Below are 15,283 nucleotides of genomic sequence, written 5' to 3' on the forward strand. Positions count from 1 at the left end.
GTGGCCCAGGAAGAAGCAGGGCCGCCTCTCTGCACGGAGGCTGCTGTTTGCCTTGGCCCCCACTTGCCCAGCCACTTCCTGATCCCGCCCTCTTGTGGCTTTTGCTTCATTAGCTCATAGCTCCCGCTGAAGCCAGTCCCCAGGGCCCTGGACAGCAAGGTGGGCCCAGCCTCCAAAGCTTCAGAGCCCCCACGCATCCCTGCTCACTTCCCCAGCCGGCCAGGGCGGCTCGCAGTAATGATGGGCCAGGCATTGCTGTCCAAGGGTAAACCGGAAGCACTAGAGAGAGACTGAGGCACAGAGAGAGGGAGTAACGACCCTAGCCCCCACAGCAAACTGGCAGGGCTACCATGGAAGCTGAGCCCCAGACCCCTGGAACAGTGTGCTTCCCACGCCTTCCAGAAATGCTGTCTTTAAGCTCATGCTCGCTCTGCTCCCGCTCTGGCCACAGTGCAAGTGCAAGAGGGAAGGCAGCAGGAAGGGCTTAGAGACCCCAGTAGTCTGAACTCTACTTGGGGCTCTGATGCTGGAGAAAGGCCCCATGCCCTCTGATGTCTTCACCCCCACCAGGCTTCTCCCTGTGGAACTGCCAAACTGGGAGGCAGGGGCATTTAAGCTCCTCTCGTTCGTTCATCAGCCTCATTTTGTAAAAGGGGAAACCGAGGTCCAAAGAAGAGAATGACGGGCCTGAGGTCATACAGGGGTCAGAGGCGGAGCTGGAGGCAAAGTCCTGTCCCCTGGCCCCAGCCCCATGGCCCTGGCTGAGCTTTCCAAAAAGCAAGGGAGTCAGGCAGGGCCCCGCGCTCAGGCTGCCTCGCTTCTGGGGACTCTGGGCCCATCACGGCTGCAGCGCGCTGCCTGGCCCAGCCTCGCCGTGGTCAGGCACCTGGAGACTTCTATTTCCCTTGGACAGAAGCCCTGCTAGGAGCAACTCTTTATCATCTAGTTGCTTCGGGGTGACCTTCATTTCTGGGAGATTAACACTGGGGCGTGTCAAGGGAGTGTAGGCCTGACATCGCTACCCCCTGGTTTGGGAGCATGTGGCCTCGGCGTCACATCCATCTGTCGTTTGTTCAGTCGTTTGCTCATTTTACACACACACCTGCGCTCCTGCTCCGGCCAGCACTGTTCCAGGTGCGGGGGGTTGAATGAACTAGGCTTACAGTTAATGCGCTACTGGGATCACCCGGGAGCTTCGGGAACTGCTGACACCATCTGCAGAGATCTGATGCCATCGGCTGGGTACGGCCTTGGTATCTCAATTTCTAAAACTGCCTGTATCCGCATGGGAATTTCTTTTCAAGGAGAAAAAAGCTTTGTAGAAAGAACGTGGCCATAGGAGGATAGCGTCCCCGGGATGGCTGTGAGCAGAGTGGCAGTGGTTCTGGGAAGGCCCTGGGCCTCCGGGAAGGCAGCAGCATTCACCATCAACTGAGGCTTTCCCAGGGCCTGGCACCACAGCGGCCCGTGTCCCAGCTCGCTAGAAGGTTCTGCTGCAGGCCAGGCAGGGTGAAGTTCCCCAGCCCTGCCCCTGAAGGGGGACCTGTCGCGGTCACAGCTCCTTGGCTTTGCAGGACCTTCCTAATCTCAGTGATTCTGCAGCTGTGTTTTTAGAAGAGTTGTTTTCCCCTCATTGTAAAAATATTGAAAATCTAGAGAAATAGAAACAACCGCAGGTCACACATCGGTATGTTTCCTTTTTGCCCGGCATTTTCAAGAGCCGCCGCCGCGGGTGTGAAAGGTGCCTTTTCTGCTGGTGTCTCTGGGTTCTCCGGCTGTCTGTGTGCTAGCAGGGAAGGAAGCTGTACCATCGCAGAGCAGCGGGCTCAGACCTGGGTGGTTCCAACCTCTCATTTAGAGATGGCAGGTGAGAGAGCCAGGCTTGGAACCCAGGTCTCAGTTCTGTTCCTGCTCTTTCCAACATGCCAGGCTCCGTCCAGCCAATGCCTGCACAGTGTGCATGTCTACCTGGCCATTCCCCAGGTCCACCTATACCACCCCACTCCTCCATTTACCCACCTAATTCTTTGTCTCATTCCCACTGCAGGGGAATATCTGAATTCTTTGCTTCTCTTGCCCTTGAGGATAAAACAGATCACACTGCCTGACTCCAGGGCTCTGTGGTGACGGCATATGGCCCATGTCCTGTCCAGCTCAGCCCTCAGCACTTTCCCAGACTCCCAGGATTCCTGGGCTTTGACTGCACCCAAAGGGTTCAAGCTAGAGACGCGGACCCGCATCAAAGTGGTGGGGCTGGAAGGGGCTTCTGCACTGGAGCCTCCACAAGCACACTTCACTCTGCCTCTCCTCTTCCTTTCACAAATCCACAGACAAGAACCCCCACTCCTAATTCCCTCCCTTCCCCACCTGACAGCCAGCCCCAAACACCCTGTAACTCAGTGGTTTTCACATGTGGCTTGTCCAGGTGCCACCAACCTTTGTAAGAGCCAGGCTTAATAGTTTTGATCCTACAGACAGGTGACTAGTACCAGACATTGAGTAAAACTACAGACCAGAATGAGGGGGACAAAAGGCACAGGAAGATGAGGCTTGGTTTGGGTGTGTTTGTGTAATGTGCCATATGTCATTTTTTATTCACACAAAAACATCTTTCTTCAAGTAATAGGAACCCACTCAGCTGTTGCTAACCAAATACCAAATGTTTCCCTTTTCCTCTCTTGCTCTTTCCAAGAGGCGGGCTGTGAAGAATTGCCGTTATCCGTGATGCTATCTTGCCTTTCAAACGTCAGAGAGCTTTTTCCTCAGAGCAAACGCCCAATTGTTTTCTCCAGCTTTGGCAGGAATTTTGAAGAGAAAGCTGTTTTCAGATCACTTCTGTTTATTGTTTTAGACCTGGACTGTGGCAAAGTGAAGGGCTCGTGGCCTCTGTCTAGTCCAGTCTCCTCTCATCTCTTTTCCTAAATTGCCTTTGGACCTATCAGGACCCCCCTCAAAAAAAAAAAAAAAAAAAAGGCCAAAAAACCCCTGGTATTTCAGTAAAACAATGTTAAGGAAAATAAAATGAAACAAAACAAAATAAAATCAGCCTCCAGTTGGTAGAGAGATGGCTCCAGGAATTGCTTTTGGACACCCCCATCCCCCCATGGACAATAAACATGTGGTTTCATTTCCAAGGGCTCCGGTGTTAGCGTTTCCATTTCCTCAGGAAGCTGCATTTCTTGCTCTTACTTCTGAAATGGAACGTGCATTTTCATTGGCCCGAGTTCAAGGAGTGCCTGCAGCAACAACGAAAACAGCCCCAAGCAGGTTTCGGTCATCTACACCCCGCACCCGCCCAGCCGTGACTCTTCCTAGCTCCCCATCCGCTATGGATTGATGCCAACTCTCCAAGCCGGGGAGGAAGGGGTGGTGGCCTCCTTCACTTGGGGTTTGTGGCCATCGGAAGGGAGCCATGCTGTCCTCACTGCCTGTGTTCTGGCCCTCAGTTGGGAAAGTCTGGTTGCTCTCCAAGCGTCCACATACCACAGGCTCCTAATTAAGAAAGTATGTTCCCATTTCATGTCACTCGAAAAGAATGAAAACAGTGACAGCATTTATTTATCTTCGCTATCAATATCATTCCTGTTTCTGCGTCCGCTGGGGGTTATGAGCCTTGAAGGAATTGACTGTGGGTTGTGAGATTTTAACCTCGGCCATGTGCTGTGGGAACACGTGGGGCTTCTCTCTGAGAGGCAGGCTCCAAGGGAGGGAGACAAGGGCCAGCAGAGCCCTGGCCCCTGCCCTCCTGGAGCTTGGGGTCCCATGGCAGCCACGGGAGGAGTGACTTTTGCCTTCTTTGGTGCTGATGTGGAGTCAAGCCCCCTTTCACCAGCTGCCTCCCATTTTCTTGGTGAATCTTCCGAGAGGTAAAAGCCACTACATCTCCAGTCTTTTAGAGGAGATACGGTCTGTCCGAATGGCTAGGGTTTATGGAAGACCTGCCACATGCTCCGACGGGGCTGGGGGCTCACATATGTTATTAATCCTTGGCGGCAACGGAGTAACTGATTGCTGGACCTCAAGTTAAGGGACTTGCCCAAGACCAGAAAGCAACTCAGCCCACTTGGGCTGCTACAACAGCATACCACGCACTGGGTGGATTATAAACAGCAGACATTTATTTGTCTCAGTTCTGGAGGCTGGGAAGTCCAAGATCAAGGTGCTGGCAATTCTGTGTCTGATGAGGATCGACTTTCTGGGTCATAAACGACTGTCTTTTCGCAGCGTCCTCACCCGGCAGAAAGGGCGAGGGAGCTGCTTTCAGGGGCCTCTTTTATAAGGGCACTAATCCCATTCCTGAGGGCTCCACTCTTATGACCTAGTCACCTCCCAAAGGCCCCACCTCCAAATACATTGCGGGTTAGGTCTCTACATATGAATTTTGGGGACACAAACTTTCAGTCTGTAGCAGGTGTCCTTAACAATGGGCCTGTGGTGGTGATACTGTCAGTGTCTTATTATGAGAACAGGCTAGGAGACGAGGGGAAGCTCTCCATGAAGCACCCGAACATCACAGGTGGTGGTGGTGAGGACGGAGCCCCTTGTCTTGTTGCACCCTTTGTGGCTGACAACTTGGTAAGTGTCGTGCCTGACCTGGGTAAGGCAGACTTGGGAGGGACTAGCTGTTCCTAGACCTTCAGGACATGTGTGTTGCTTCTCTGTAGGCATGTGCCTGCATGCTTGCCCGGGGATTCTCAGTTACATTCATTACCAAGTACATTGACCTGCCGACCCCCTTACTTAACATCACGTGCTGATTCCTGTCCCTTTGTGCCTCACCTTCCACCCCCAAGGAACTTATCACTTTCTGTGCATTTTCTTTAAGCCGTTTTCTTTTTTAAAAAGTATTGTGGCGGGGCCAGCCTGGTGGCATAGTGCTTAAGTTTGCGTGCTCTGCTTTGGTGGCCCGGGGTTCGCAGGTTTGGATCCCAGTTGCAGACCTGGTACCTCTTGTCAAGCCATGCTGTGGTGGCATCCCACGTAAAGTAGTGGAAGATTGGCACAGATGTTAGCTCAGGGCCAATCTTCCTCATAAAGAAAAAAAAGGTATTGTGGTAAGAACATTTAACATGAGATCTACCCTCCTAGTAAATTTTCAGGTGCGCAATACAATATGGTTAACTAAAGCACAGTGTTGTATGGCAGATCTCTAGAACCTAAGCATCTTGCAAAACTGAAACTTTAAACCCATTGAACAACAGCTCCCCATTTCCCCCTCCTCCAGTCCCTGGCAACCTTACTCTCTGCTTCTAGGAGTTTGACTCTTTTAGATTCCTCATATAAGTGGAGCCATGCTGTATTTGTCCTTCTGTGATGGGCTTATTTCACTTACCTTAACATCCTCAAGCTTCCTCCGTGTTGTCACATATGGCAGAATTTCCTCCTTTTTTAAGGCTGAATAACATTCCATTGTATGCATACACCACATTTTGTTTAATCCAGTCTTCGGTCTGTGGACATTTAGGTTGTTTCCACATCTTGACTATGTCACAATAAACATGGGAATGCAAATATGTCTTTGAAATCCTGATTTCAATTCTTTTGGATAAATACCTAGATGTGGGGTTGCTGGATCATATGGTAGTTCTATTTTTAATTTTTTGAGGAATTGCCATATAGTTTAAGCCACTCTTGAAGGTCTGTCACTGGCTCCCTGCAGTGGTCACAGACCTGGCCCTGAATTCTTGCTCAAACGCACCTTGCCCCATGCTTTGCCATGCCCTCTTGGTCCTCCAGGCTTCTCACCTGGGGACTTCCCTCCCTGCTGTGGCTTCTTGCCCTTCGCCCAACCTCTGGCCCTGTTTCTCTGGCTTTGACCTTCTTCCCCAGTGCTCGGCCTCTCCCCTGTGGCCTTGCCATTGGTGGCCCCGTCACTCCCATTCCCATCTACAGTGTGCTCTCCCATGGGTGCCATCCCTGAAACCTACCCAACGTCATGAGGGCAGTCTGTGCCTCCTCTGCCGACACACCTTCGGGGACATTCCTGGCAGTCCTGCTTTACGCGGTTTTGTCTATGGCTGCTCTTCCCAGCCCTGTCTGTGAATGTGCCTCCCTCCTGCCTCGGCTAGTGAGCAGACTGCTCAGGACAAAGGTGAAGCCTGTGGTGCCTCCCTCATCTGCTTTCAGGGATGCCCACGACAGGGCCCAGGACACAGTGCACAGTCGGGGCCCCGCCAGTGTCTGTCAACCTACTAATGGGACTGTCCATTGGGAAGAAGTGGTTCTGCCTGAGGCATGGCTGGAGGTCAGTGTGTTGCAGGAAGGTGTGGCAGTCCTGGCTTCCCGGGCCAGCTGTAGGCATGCTTGGGAGTGTCAAAACCTTGAAGGAACAAATGACACGTGGTTTCTTAAAGCCAGTTGCATCCAGCTCCCCACCAAAGCAGGATCCCAGCCACACAGGCTGCACCCTCCCTGCACACGCAGCAGTGGCTCCCAAAGTGGTGACCTCCCCTGTAGATGCCTCCCCACTCCCCACCTCATCTTCACCCACCTTTCTGTGCACTGCAGTTCAATCATTTGTGCTCTAAAATCATCGATCCGTGGTAGGGCAGTGAGTCCATTCCAGTCTCCTTGGCCTTGGAGTCCAGACCTTTCCTGGCTTAGCCCAGCCTGCCTTTCAAGCATGTCTCCCACCACCCTCCTGGGTGCAGGGCAGGCCCCAGCCCCTTCCTGGGGGCACTCTGCCCCTTGATCAAGGGCACAACTCAGTGTCCTAGGCTTAGAGTGGGCTTTCAAGACCCTTCCCCTTTCCGGTCACCTTCCTGTAGTCATGGGACTCTCTGTTACTGTGACCAAGGCCAAACACAGTCACATATCACAAAGACCACGCCCCCATTCTTGGTCTCAGCTGACCACCAGCTGTTAAGTCCAAGTCTGTTACTGGATCATTAATCTGCCAATGGGTATGACGTATGTCTCCTCCCACTCGCTCATCCACGCATACCCAGGTGTTGAATTCAATAACAGTCTTAAAATTGAAGGAACCTTCTAATATCAAAAGGCAGGAAACCGTGGAAGAGAGTTTGCTGAATGAATGAAAGACCCGAAAGAATAAAGCTAGAATGATTAAGTGATTAGTGGATACTCTGAGGCAGGGGGCCTGGTGCCCCTCATATCTTACATCAACAGCCTCTTTCTGGCTTGGAGGGAAAGACCAATGAGGCACATGGCCCCATGCAGGATTTTCATGTTCCAGAAGAGCCAGTGTGTATGTACGTTTGTGGACAGTGTATGTGTGCCTGTGGGCACAGCATCCCAGGAGACGGAGAGATTCAGGGACAGAGAGGAAAGGCTGTGCCCTGTGTCCTGGACACTGCTCCTCACCAATCCTAACAGACCACGCTTGGAGAAGAGTTGTGGGCAGGGCCCTTCCAAGCTGGATTTCAACAACACGGCCGGCCTCTGTAGAAACCGATCAGAAAGGGTCTCCTCCAGAGCTGTATTGTAGAGCTCCTCGTGCTTCCAGCTTCAGCATTGTCGGACTTTCCAGAAGTGACACGCACCTCTAGTTTGCTTTGATGCATCAAGAACTTTGATTTGCGCCTCCTCCTGTCACCTTGATCAATCCCCAAATTCATGTTCTTCCTTCTATGTCCTCATTCTCCATTTCCAAAGGAACTGCAAACGTTGCATTTTGATTTTATTGTTGGGGGTGGTGCTTCCTCAGAAGACAGGCCCATTTATCTGTATTTAAGGCTGAGAAAAGAATTCGAATAGATAATTACTGATCCTTTTATTTCTTCCTGGGCTTCTGATGAGTGGCTTTCTTGCCTGGAATCCTCTGTACAGCTGGGAGAGACATGGAATTGAGGTGCTGACAGCTTGTGTTGGAATCACGTGGTGTTTACTGTGCTGAGAGTGTGTGGCGGCCTTGTTTCCATACTGACAGCAAATGCCATATGGGGAGGAAAATTCCTGTCAGATGAACCCTTAAGGAATCACAATATGGTACACGAAATCTCATAATTGCTTTTGGAAGTGGGGAGGGGCACCTTGCTCAAATCATGTAAGCAGTGCGGTACTCTCTGCCATAATTGAAGAAAATTGGAGTTTGACACAAGGTAATTTACTTTCCTTCTGTGTTTGTGCTGGGGAAGTTCAGTGGATTGGGAAAGGATGGAGAAGTTGGTTTTCCTCACCTCGGGGGATCAGGTTGAGTGGGAGGTAGCAAGAAGAGAATGCAGTCTGTGTCTGCAGGGCATCATGCTAACAGGTGCGGGCTCCAGACCTGTCACCCTCTCGGCTCCCTCCTTCCCAGATTCCCTACTGTGGCTGACGATAACACTCATCTCACTTGACATTTTATTACTGTCACTTGGGATCTTGTCTGCTCACGCACACCCCACGCCCGCTTTCCAACAGAATCCAAGCTCCCTGAGGGATGGGACCGCATCCCAGTCTCCCCACCCCCATCGATGCTGGCACACATTGAGACGGGTTAAATGTTTTTTGGAGTGGCTATTCGTGAAGCATCCATGCATGGAAAGGTAGACTGAGTTAAGGCAATAGTCCAAGGCTAGTTTCGGTCCCCAAACGACGTGGGGAGGGGGCCAAGAGGCAGACTTGGAAGGTGGCTCATCCATGTTGATGAAGTATCCACTGAGGGGAGAATGAGAGATTTTCGAGTGCCTTCTTATACACACTATACTTAGAACTGGTGAATTCCTACAAAAATAGTCCCCGGCCCTTAGGCAGTTTACACATGATATCGGAGTGGGCTGTAAAACTACGCAGCCTGTATGCCTGGTCACTGCTCTTTCAGTTGCAAGAGACAGAAACCCAACACCAACTGGCTTAAGCAAAGAGTCTGTCAGGTAAATAAACGTGCAGCCCCCGGGCTGGCCTCGGTCGGCTGGCTTAAGGTGCTCCTATGACTCGAGCACTGGGTTCTCTCTTCTCCATCAGCTCCGCCTTCCCCTGCTTCATTCTCTGTGGCTCTCGCTGCCTAGTGGAAAAGCCAGTTGTGGCAGCTCTTGGTTGACTGGCCCTAAGCCCTCGTCATCCCAGAGAGGGGCAAATGTCTTTCTCAGAAGTTCTAGCAAAAGCCATGGAAGGACTCCAAGGCCCAGTCAAGTCACACACCCTGAACCTATCATTTGGGCTAGAAGACAGGAGGGCTCTGATTGGCTAGAACTGAGTCATGTCTTTCTCTGAGCTTATCACTGTGGCAGAAACAGAGACCTTATTGTCTGGGACTAAGTCGTGTGCCCATCCTTGAACCTATTGTGTGGTTGGGAGACAGGGTGCTCTTATCGTCTAGGATGGAGTCATGTGCACATCCCTGAGGCTTGGGAGCAGTTGGCTTCCTTACAACCTTGGGCTGGAGTTTTACAGACCTGGGGAGAGGAGATTCCCTGAAGGAAGGGGGATGGAACAGACCGAAAAACCCATATCCATGATGATACAGATGGTGTTTATTAAACATTTCCTGTGGGCCAGGCTCTGGCCTGAGTCCTTTCTGTGCATTATCTTATTTAATCCTCATGACAGTCCTAGCAGATAGGTGCAATTACTGTCTCAGGTTCACAGATGAGGAGACTGAGGGATAAGAGTGTCAAGTCAGCTGCCCCATGTCACACAGGCAGTGAGTGGTGAGGCTGGGATTTGAGCCCAGGTGGTTTAGCTCCAGAACGCATGCTAACAGCCTCCACCCTCCCTACAGGTAACAGCTCTGCTCCTGTGGGTGAACTCTTTGGGTATGAAAGTGAGTTGACATGATGGTTGTGTTTTAATTCCTTTTTGTATTTTGTATCTCCAGAGAGACCCCCCTCTAGGGGAACGATTGTCCTGGCTCCTCCACATTTGGCAAGAGTATAGTCATTCCTTCCATCTAGGTAGCTCTCCTAACCAAGGACTAACTCACTGTCTTCCTAGTTTCCCCACAAAGTCGCTTGACCATTTCCGGTGCAGCCGTAGGATCAAAGGGCCAATGTGCAGTGCTTAAGAGGGTTCGAGGCAATGAGTCTCAGTCCTTTTAGCGTCTTTTTGGCCAGAGAAAGCCTCTTGCAGAGGCTTCAGCATCATTGCAGGAAGAGCCAGAAGGGACCCTTCCATCTTACCTCCAACATATGCCTACATTTTTCAGAGGAAGACTGAGGCCTAGAGAGGTCAGTGAGTTGCTTGAAGTCACATAGAAAATCATTGGCTAGAACCCTAGTCACTGGGCCTCCAGGCTTGGAGTCTTGCCTTGCATTTCTTTTCAGAACTCCCTTGGCTACTGAGTGGCTGAGGGTTGGTCACTTTCTGTCTCCATGCCTATAGCTCCTTAGCTTGGAAATGCAGGGTTTTAATAATTTGAAGCATCCTAAGACTGGGCTTTCCTCCAACTGGGCAACAATGAAATTATTATTATTTTTGCTGTATCCATTAGCATGCTTTGAATTACAAGGAACTTTAAAATCTTTTCATACTGCCCTAAGCAAAGCTCATAAATAAGCTTTTCAGATGTGGTTTGGGCTGCAGGCATGGTTTGATCCAGAGATTCATCACATCACCAACTCTATTTACTTCTTGTAATTTTCCCAGCTCTGACTCCTCCATGTATCAGCCTCATCCTCACAGCGGCTTCTCTTGCAGTGTCAAGAACACTGCAGCAGACCCTGACCTCACTCAGGCACCACAGCATCCAGAAGAAGAGAGAGCACCTCTGCTCAGCGTGCCCAGCGTGGTTCACTCTGATTTTACCGGCTTGGGTTACATGCCTGCCACCCTTATCCAGTCACCATAATCAGGGAATGTGACATGCTGATTGGCCAGCCAAGGGGTGGAGTCATAGTCTCTGGAACTGCTGGCCTCTCCATATAGAAATCAGGGCATTGGAAAGGGAGGGGGAGTGGGCTGGGGAGTAGAGGCTGGGCCATAACTGACACTTTGTTCTCCACTGACCTGGTCCCCCTCTGAGTCTGCAGAGCCTGGAAATAAATAAGGGGTCCTGAGAGTTTGCCAGTCACCTTGTTTCATCCATCTGGGGCTCTGGATCCAGGTGTGGGTTGATGGACCGCCCCGACTGGCCCTCTCCTGGGTCTGACCACATTCTTCTCTTCTTCTCTCCAGAAAGAGATTACTGCAGTTTATGTGACAAGCAGCCAATTGGGAGGCTGCTTTTCCGGCAGTTCTGTGAAACCAGACCTGGGCTGGAGTGTTACATTCAGTTCCTGGACTCAGTGGTAAGTCCCTGCTTCTGGGAGGAGGCCCTTTGGTCCTCTGTGATCAGCAATTGTTTTCGTCTGGAGGAAAAGACAGACCGTGTGGTTTAGAAGGGTGAAGAATAAACTGGTTGCTTAAGAAACTTCCACTGCAGACTTGGAGAATGCAGACTTGTCTCCAGGTCTACACCTGCTGGGTGACCATGGTTAGGCCACCTTCCTCTCTGGGCCTCGGTTGCTGCTGCTTTAAAGTGAGGCTGTGTCAGTTCTCTGATTCCCGGAGCCTGGGTTGTTATGCAGGGGAGCGCCTGAGGAAGTCGGGCAGGTTTCCCAGCACCCCAAGGTAGTTCTCGGGTTCCACGACCCCTTCCTGAGCAGAGAACCCATTTTCTAAAGTTCTAAAGCTTGTGTGTGTATGTGTCTTTGTTTACTGTCTGCTTCTCTGCCAGAATGCAAGCTCCCTGAGGCCAGGACCCTGGGCTCACCCCTGCTGTATGGGGCGCATACAGGCATTCAGTAGATGTTTGTGGAATGACCATGTGTTGGCTGTTTCAAGCCAATCTGACAGCTGCTGGCATCACTGGCTGCTGGCATACGTGCTCTTCCTTACCCCATGGGGACTTCCCTCAGACGTACTGGTCGTTCATTTGTTTAACAAATGCTGATTGATCTGCAGGGGCTTTTAGGATAGGATGTAGGAAGATGCAGGAGTCCCTCGGCACTTGCCCAAGAAGGCAGGGCCCCTCAGCCTGGTTCACTGCTCTTGGGGTTTCTATCAAAGGAAGGTGGACAAGGGGTGGGGCGGTGAGGAATGGAGACCAGTCATGAAAGGAATGGGGTCATCCAGGCTCCCCCTCCCAGGGCAGGGAGCCAAGATGCTGTGGTTTCCTAGAGGCCCTAATGCCATCATTGGCTGCAGCCATTCCGACCTCTGTCTTGGTTTGTGGGACAGCCCTTTGGGGCCCAAGTTTCTGTGTCTGCTTCAGGGTCTCCATGTGGATCTCTAGACCAAGACAAACTGCCCACTGAAGGTCTCCATAGGAAGTTGCATGGGACCCCTCAAAGTCAACGTGTGCAAAACAAACCCAGCACCTTCCCCCAGGTCCCCACAGCTACCAGCTCTGATGTATTCTCTGTTCCAGGGACGAGCACCTCACAGCCACCCAAACCTTGAAATCCTTCCATTGTCTCTGTCCTCTCCCACTCCCCTCCTGATCAAGGACCCTGTGCTTGGCTCCTTGGTCTCTCCCAGAGCAGTTCCCTCACCTCCTCAGCCTCTGCCTTGGTCTTAGAGCAGGTTCTTGCACATCTCATATGTGGTACGACAATTCTCAACCTTGGCTGAACAGTCGAAACACCAGGGAGCCTTAAAAAAATACCAGTGCCCGAGCTGAAGCCCAGACTCATTAGTTTGAATCTCTGGAGGTGGGGCCTACTGTTTTCATAACTTTTTATTATGGAAAATTTCGAACTATAAAAAGTAGAAATTGACAGAATACTATAATGAACTCCCAGGCACACTTCACCCCACTTCAACAATTGCGAACTCACGGCCAATCTTGTTCCACCACATCCCCCCTCTTGTAGCATTTTGTAGCAGATCTCACATTTATTATTTCATCTCTGAACATTTCAGTATGCATCTCTAAACAATAAGGGCTCTTTAAGAAAAAATACAATACCGTTATCACAGCTAAAAAAAATTCTTTACTATCTTCAAATATTAGTCAATATTCAAGTTTCTGATTTTCTCATGCTTTTTATAGATGCGTATTTTAACAGTTTATAACCATCTCCCCTTGTTTATGCAGGAGAGCGTCCCATAGTCTGATTTACGCTCTCACTCCCATGTGTCATCTGACAGATTCCTCTGTGTTTCTTGTAAATTGCTCATTGGATCTAGAAACTTGGTCAGATTCAGTTTCAATTTTAGTGGGTGGTGGGGACTGACTTCATAAGTAGTTTCATATTCTTCTGTCAGGGGCTATATGGTATCTGGTTGTCTTTCTTTTTGAGATGGTAGTAGCCATTGACATTCAATACCTAAATCTGTTGATTAATTAGGGGTTGCAACATGGTGACATTCTAAGTCTATCATTCTTTCTTCATTTGCTAACTTTCCCGCGTCCTTTCGATTACTATTTGGTTTCCCAGTGGTAAAGTTCATATGGGAAATGCTTGACTCTTTTCCTGTATTTATGTTTTCAAAGTACCCAGTTGGTTCACTAGCATCCTCCAATAGTAATAACCAGTTAGAGTTTCAAACATGTGGATTTAAAAAAGAATGTGTTTTGATGCATGATAGTCATTATCCTTATTGGTGCTCCATGGTCTCATCATTGGCCACTGGAGCCCTTCAGATTGGCTTCTGAGCTCATGAGAGGACCCTTAATCACTGGCAGCCACCTTGCTGTCTGGTGTGATATGATGTTCTGAGCTCATCTTGTATGTTTCCTGCCCTAAACCTGGAGTCCGTCATTTCTCCAAGGAGCCCTGGTTCCTTTTACTGAGAAATGCTACTTGGAGACCACAGTTTGGCACTAGGGGTACCCATTACTAGATTGGCCATTGTTTGTAGCAGACATTGGCATGTTTCAAATCTCCCAGGACTGTACTGTGTATCCAGGGTTGGGAATCATTGACACCAGGATAAAATTGAAGTTCTGTGGCTGACTTACCAGACCTTCCACTGATGGGCCCCTGCCCTCCCTTTCATCCTTGGAGGTTCCTCTGGGTCTTTCTTGAGCCCTGCATTCTGGCCCCATCACTGCTTGTGATGGCTCTGACTTGCCAGGCTGATTGAAGCCTCTTGGCCCCGGCTCCCTCACTCTTGCTGCCTGAAGTGCCTCCCCATGTCCTCTCTGCTTGGTGAATACCTGCTCATTCTCCTGCTTTCTGCTCCCAGAAGGCTTCCCTGACCACCCTCTCTCCCTGCTGTGCCCTCTGCTCCAGGTGCTTGCTCCGACATGCACCTGAGTCTCATTACTGTGCCATTCTGACAGAATGGCATCTTGCCTGAGAGCACAGGCTCCAGAGACAGACCAGCTGGCAGTGAGACCTTGGGCAGGTGCTTAACCTCTCTGTGCCTCACGTCTTCATCTGTAAGTGGAGACACACTTGTATCTGATGGTGGTAGAGGCATTGATGAGTTCACACTGCTCAGAGCAGTGTCCGGCATGTCACAGATGCCCAGTGAATGTAGTCATTAGGGTTTACTTGGGTGCCTGTCTCCTCTGCTAACCAGAAGTCTCTTTGTAGCACAATGTAATGTAGCTCATCATCTCTGAATCCTCAGCCTACAACGCCTCACCTGACAGATGGTCAGTGCTCAGGATGTGGGCCCAGTGGAGGCGGTGACTTGCCCAGGGTCACACCAGAAGTGAGTGGCAGAGCTATGCCTGAACCCAGGTCTCCTGGCCCCCAACCCACTGCTCTTTCCTCTACATCATGCTGCCTCTGAGGTGACGTGGATTCTGGCAAATTGGATCAGGCTTTCTAGGGTCTTCGGTGGGGTGGGCTCTTTGTTGAAAGTAGACCTACCATGAATCCTTTTGCAAAGCAATCCCTCAGCGCCCCCACAAGCCTGTTTAGTGATGTACTACTTCTCCTAGATTGCATTTTCTTAAATCAAGACCCAGAAATCTGAAAAGCCAAGACTCCTTGATTCTGTTCTCAATCCTACTCCCATAGCCAGGCTGGGAGAACATTGGGTTTTCTGTTTCGTTTGTGAACTGGCAGACCCACTACATGTCACAAGGATTCCCCTCGTCAGGGTCTTTGTCGCCATCAGACTTGGGGGCTACTGGCCAAGATGTATCCACAGCCCCCAGCCCAGCCCACCTCAAAGTGCCCGGAGTGTTCACAACCCTATGTGGCCTGTGAGCCCTTAGCAGGACCTGGGTCTTGTTTTCTTTTCTCCTGGGTTCACAGAACACCTTGACCCTGGCAAGGCCTTCACTTGGAGCAGGAAGAGAAGCCCCGGGATCATGCTCCTGGCCATTCTTTTAGTCTTTCATTCGTTTAAGAAAAATCCTCTCTGCCAGGCACAGTAGCAGGCCCCTGAGATAAACCACTGAATGAAATGGGCCAAGATCTCTGCCCTCATGATGTTTACATTCTCTCCAGGGAGAGAGAGGCCA

General features: G+C 50.6%; 1 protein-coding gene across 1 annotated transcript in view; it reads left to right on the forward strand.

The window, feature by feature from the left end:
• The window catches only part of GRK5 (G protein-coupled receptor kinase 5), a 214,377-nt gene that overhangs the window by 137,769 nt on the left and 61,325 nt on the right, over positions 1-15,283 (forward strand). The window contains exon 3 of the mRNA XM_046654156.1: positions 11,053-11,165. Coding sequence (XP_046510112.1) covers positions 11,053-11,165 — 113 coding nt within the window. The remainder of the gene's footprint in view (positions 1-11,052; positions 11,166-15,283) is intronic.

This window comes from Equus quagga, chromosome 2 (genome assembly GCF_021613505.1).
Source record: "Equus quagga isolate Etosha38 chromosome 2, UCLA_HA_Equagga_1.0, whole genome shotgun sequence".
NCBI lineage: Eukaryota > Metazoa > Chordata > Mammalia > Perissodactyla > Equidae > Equus > Equus quagga.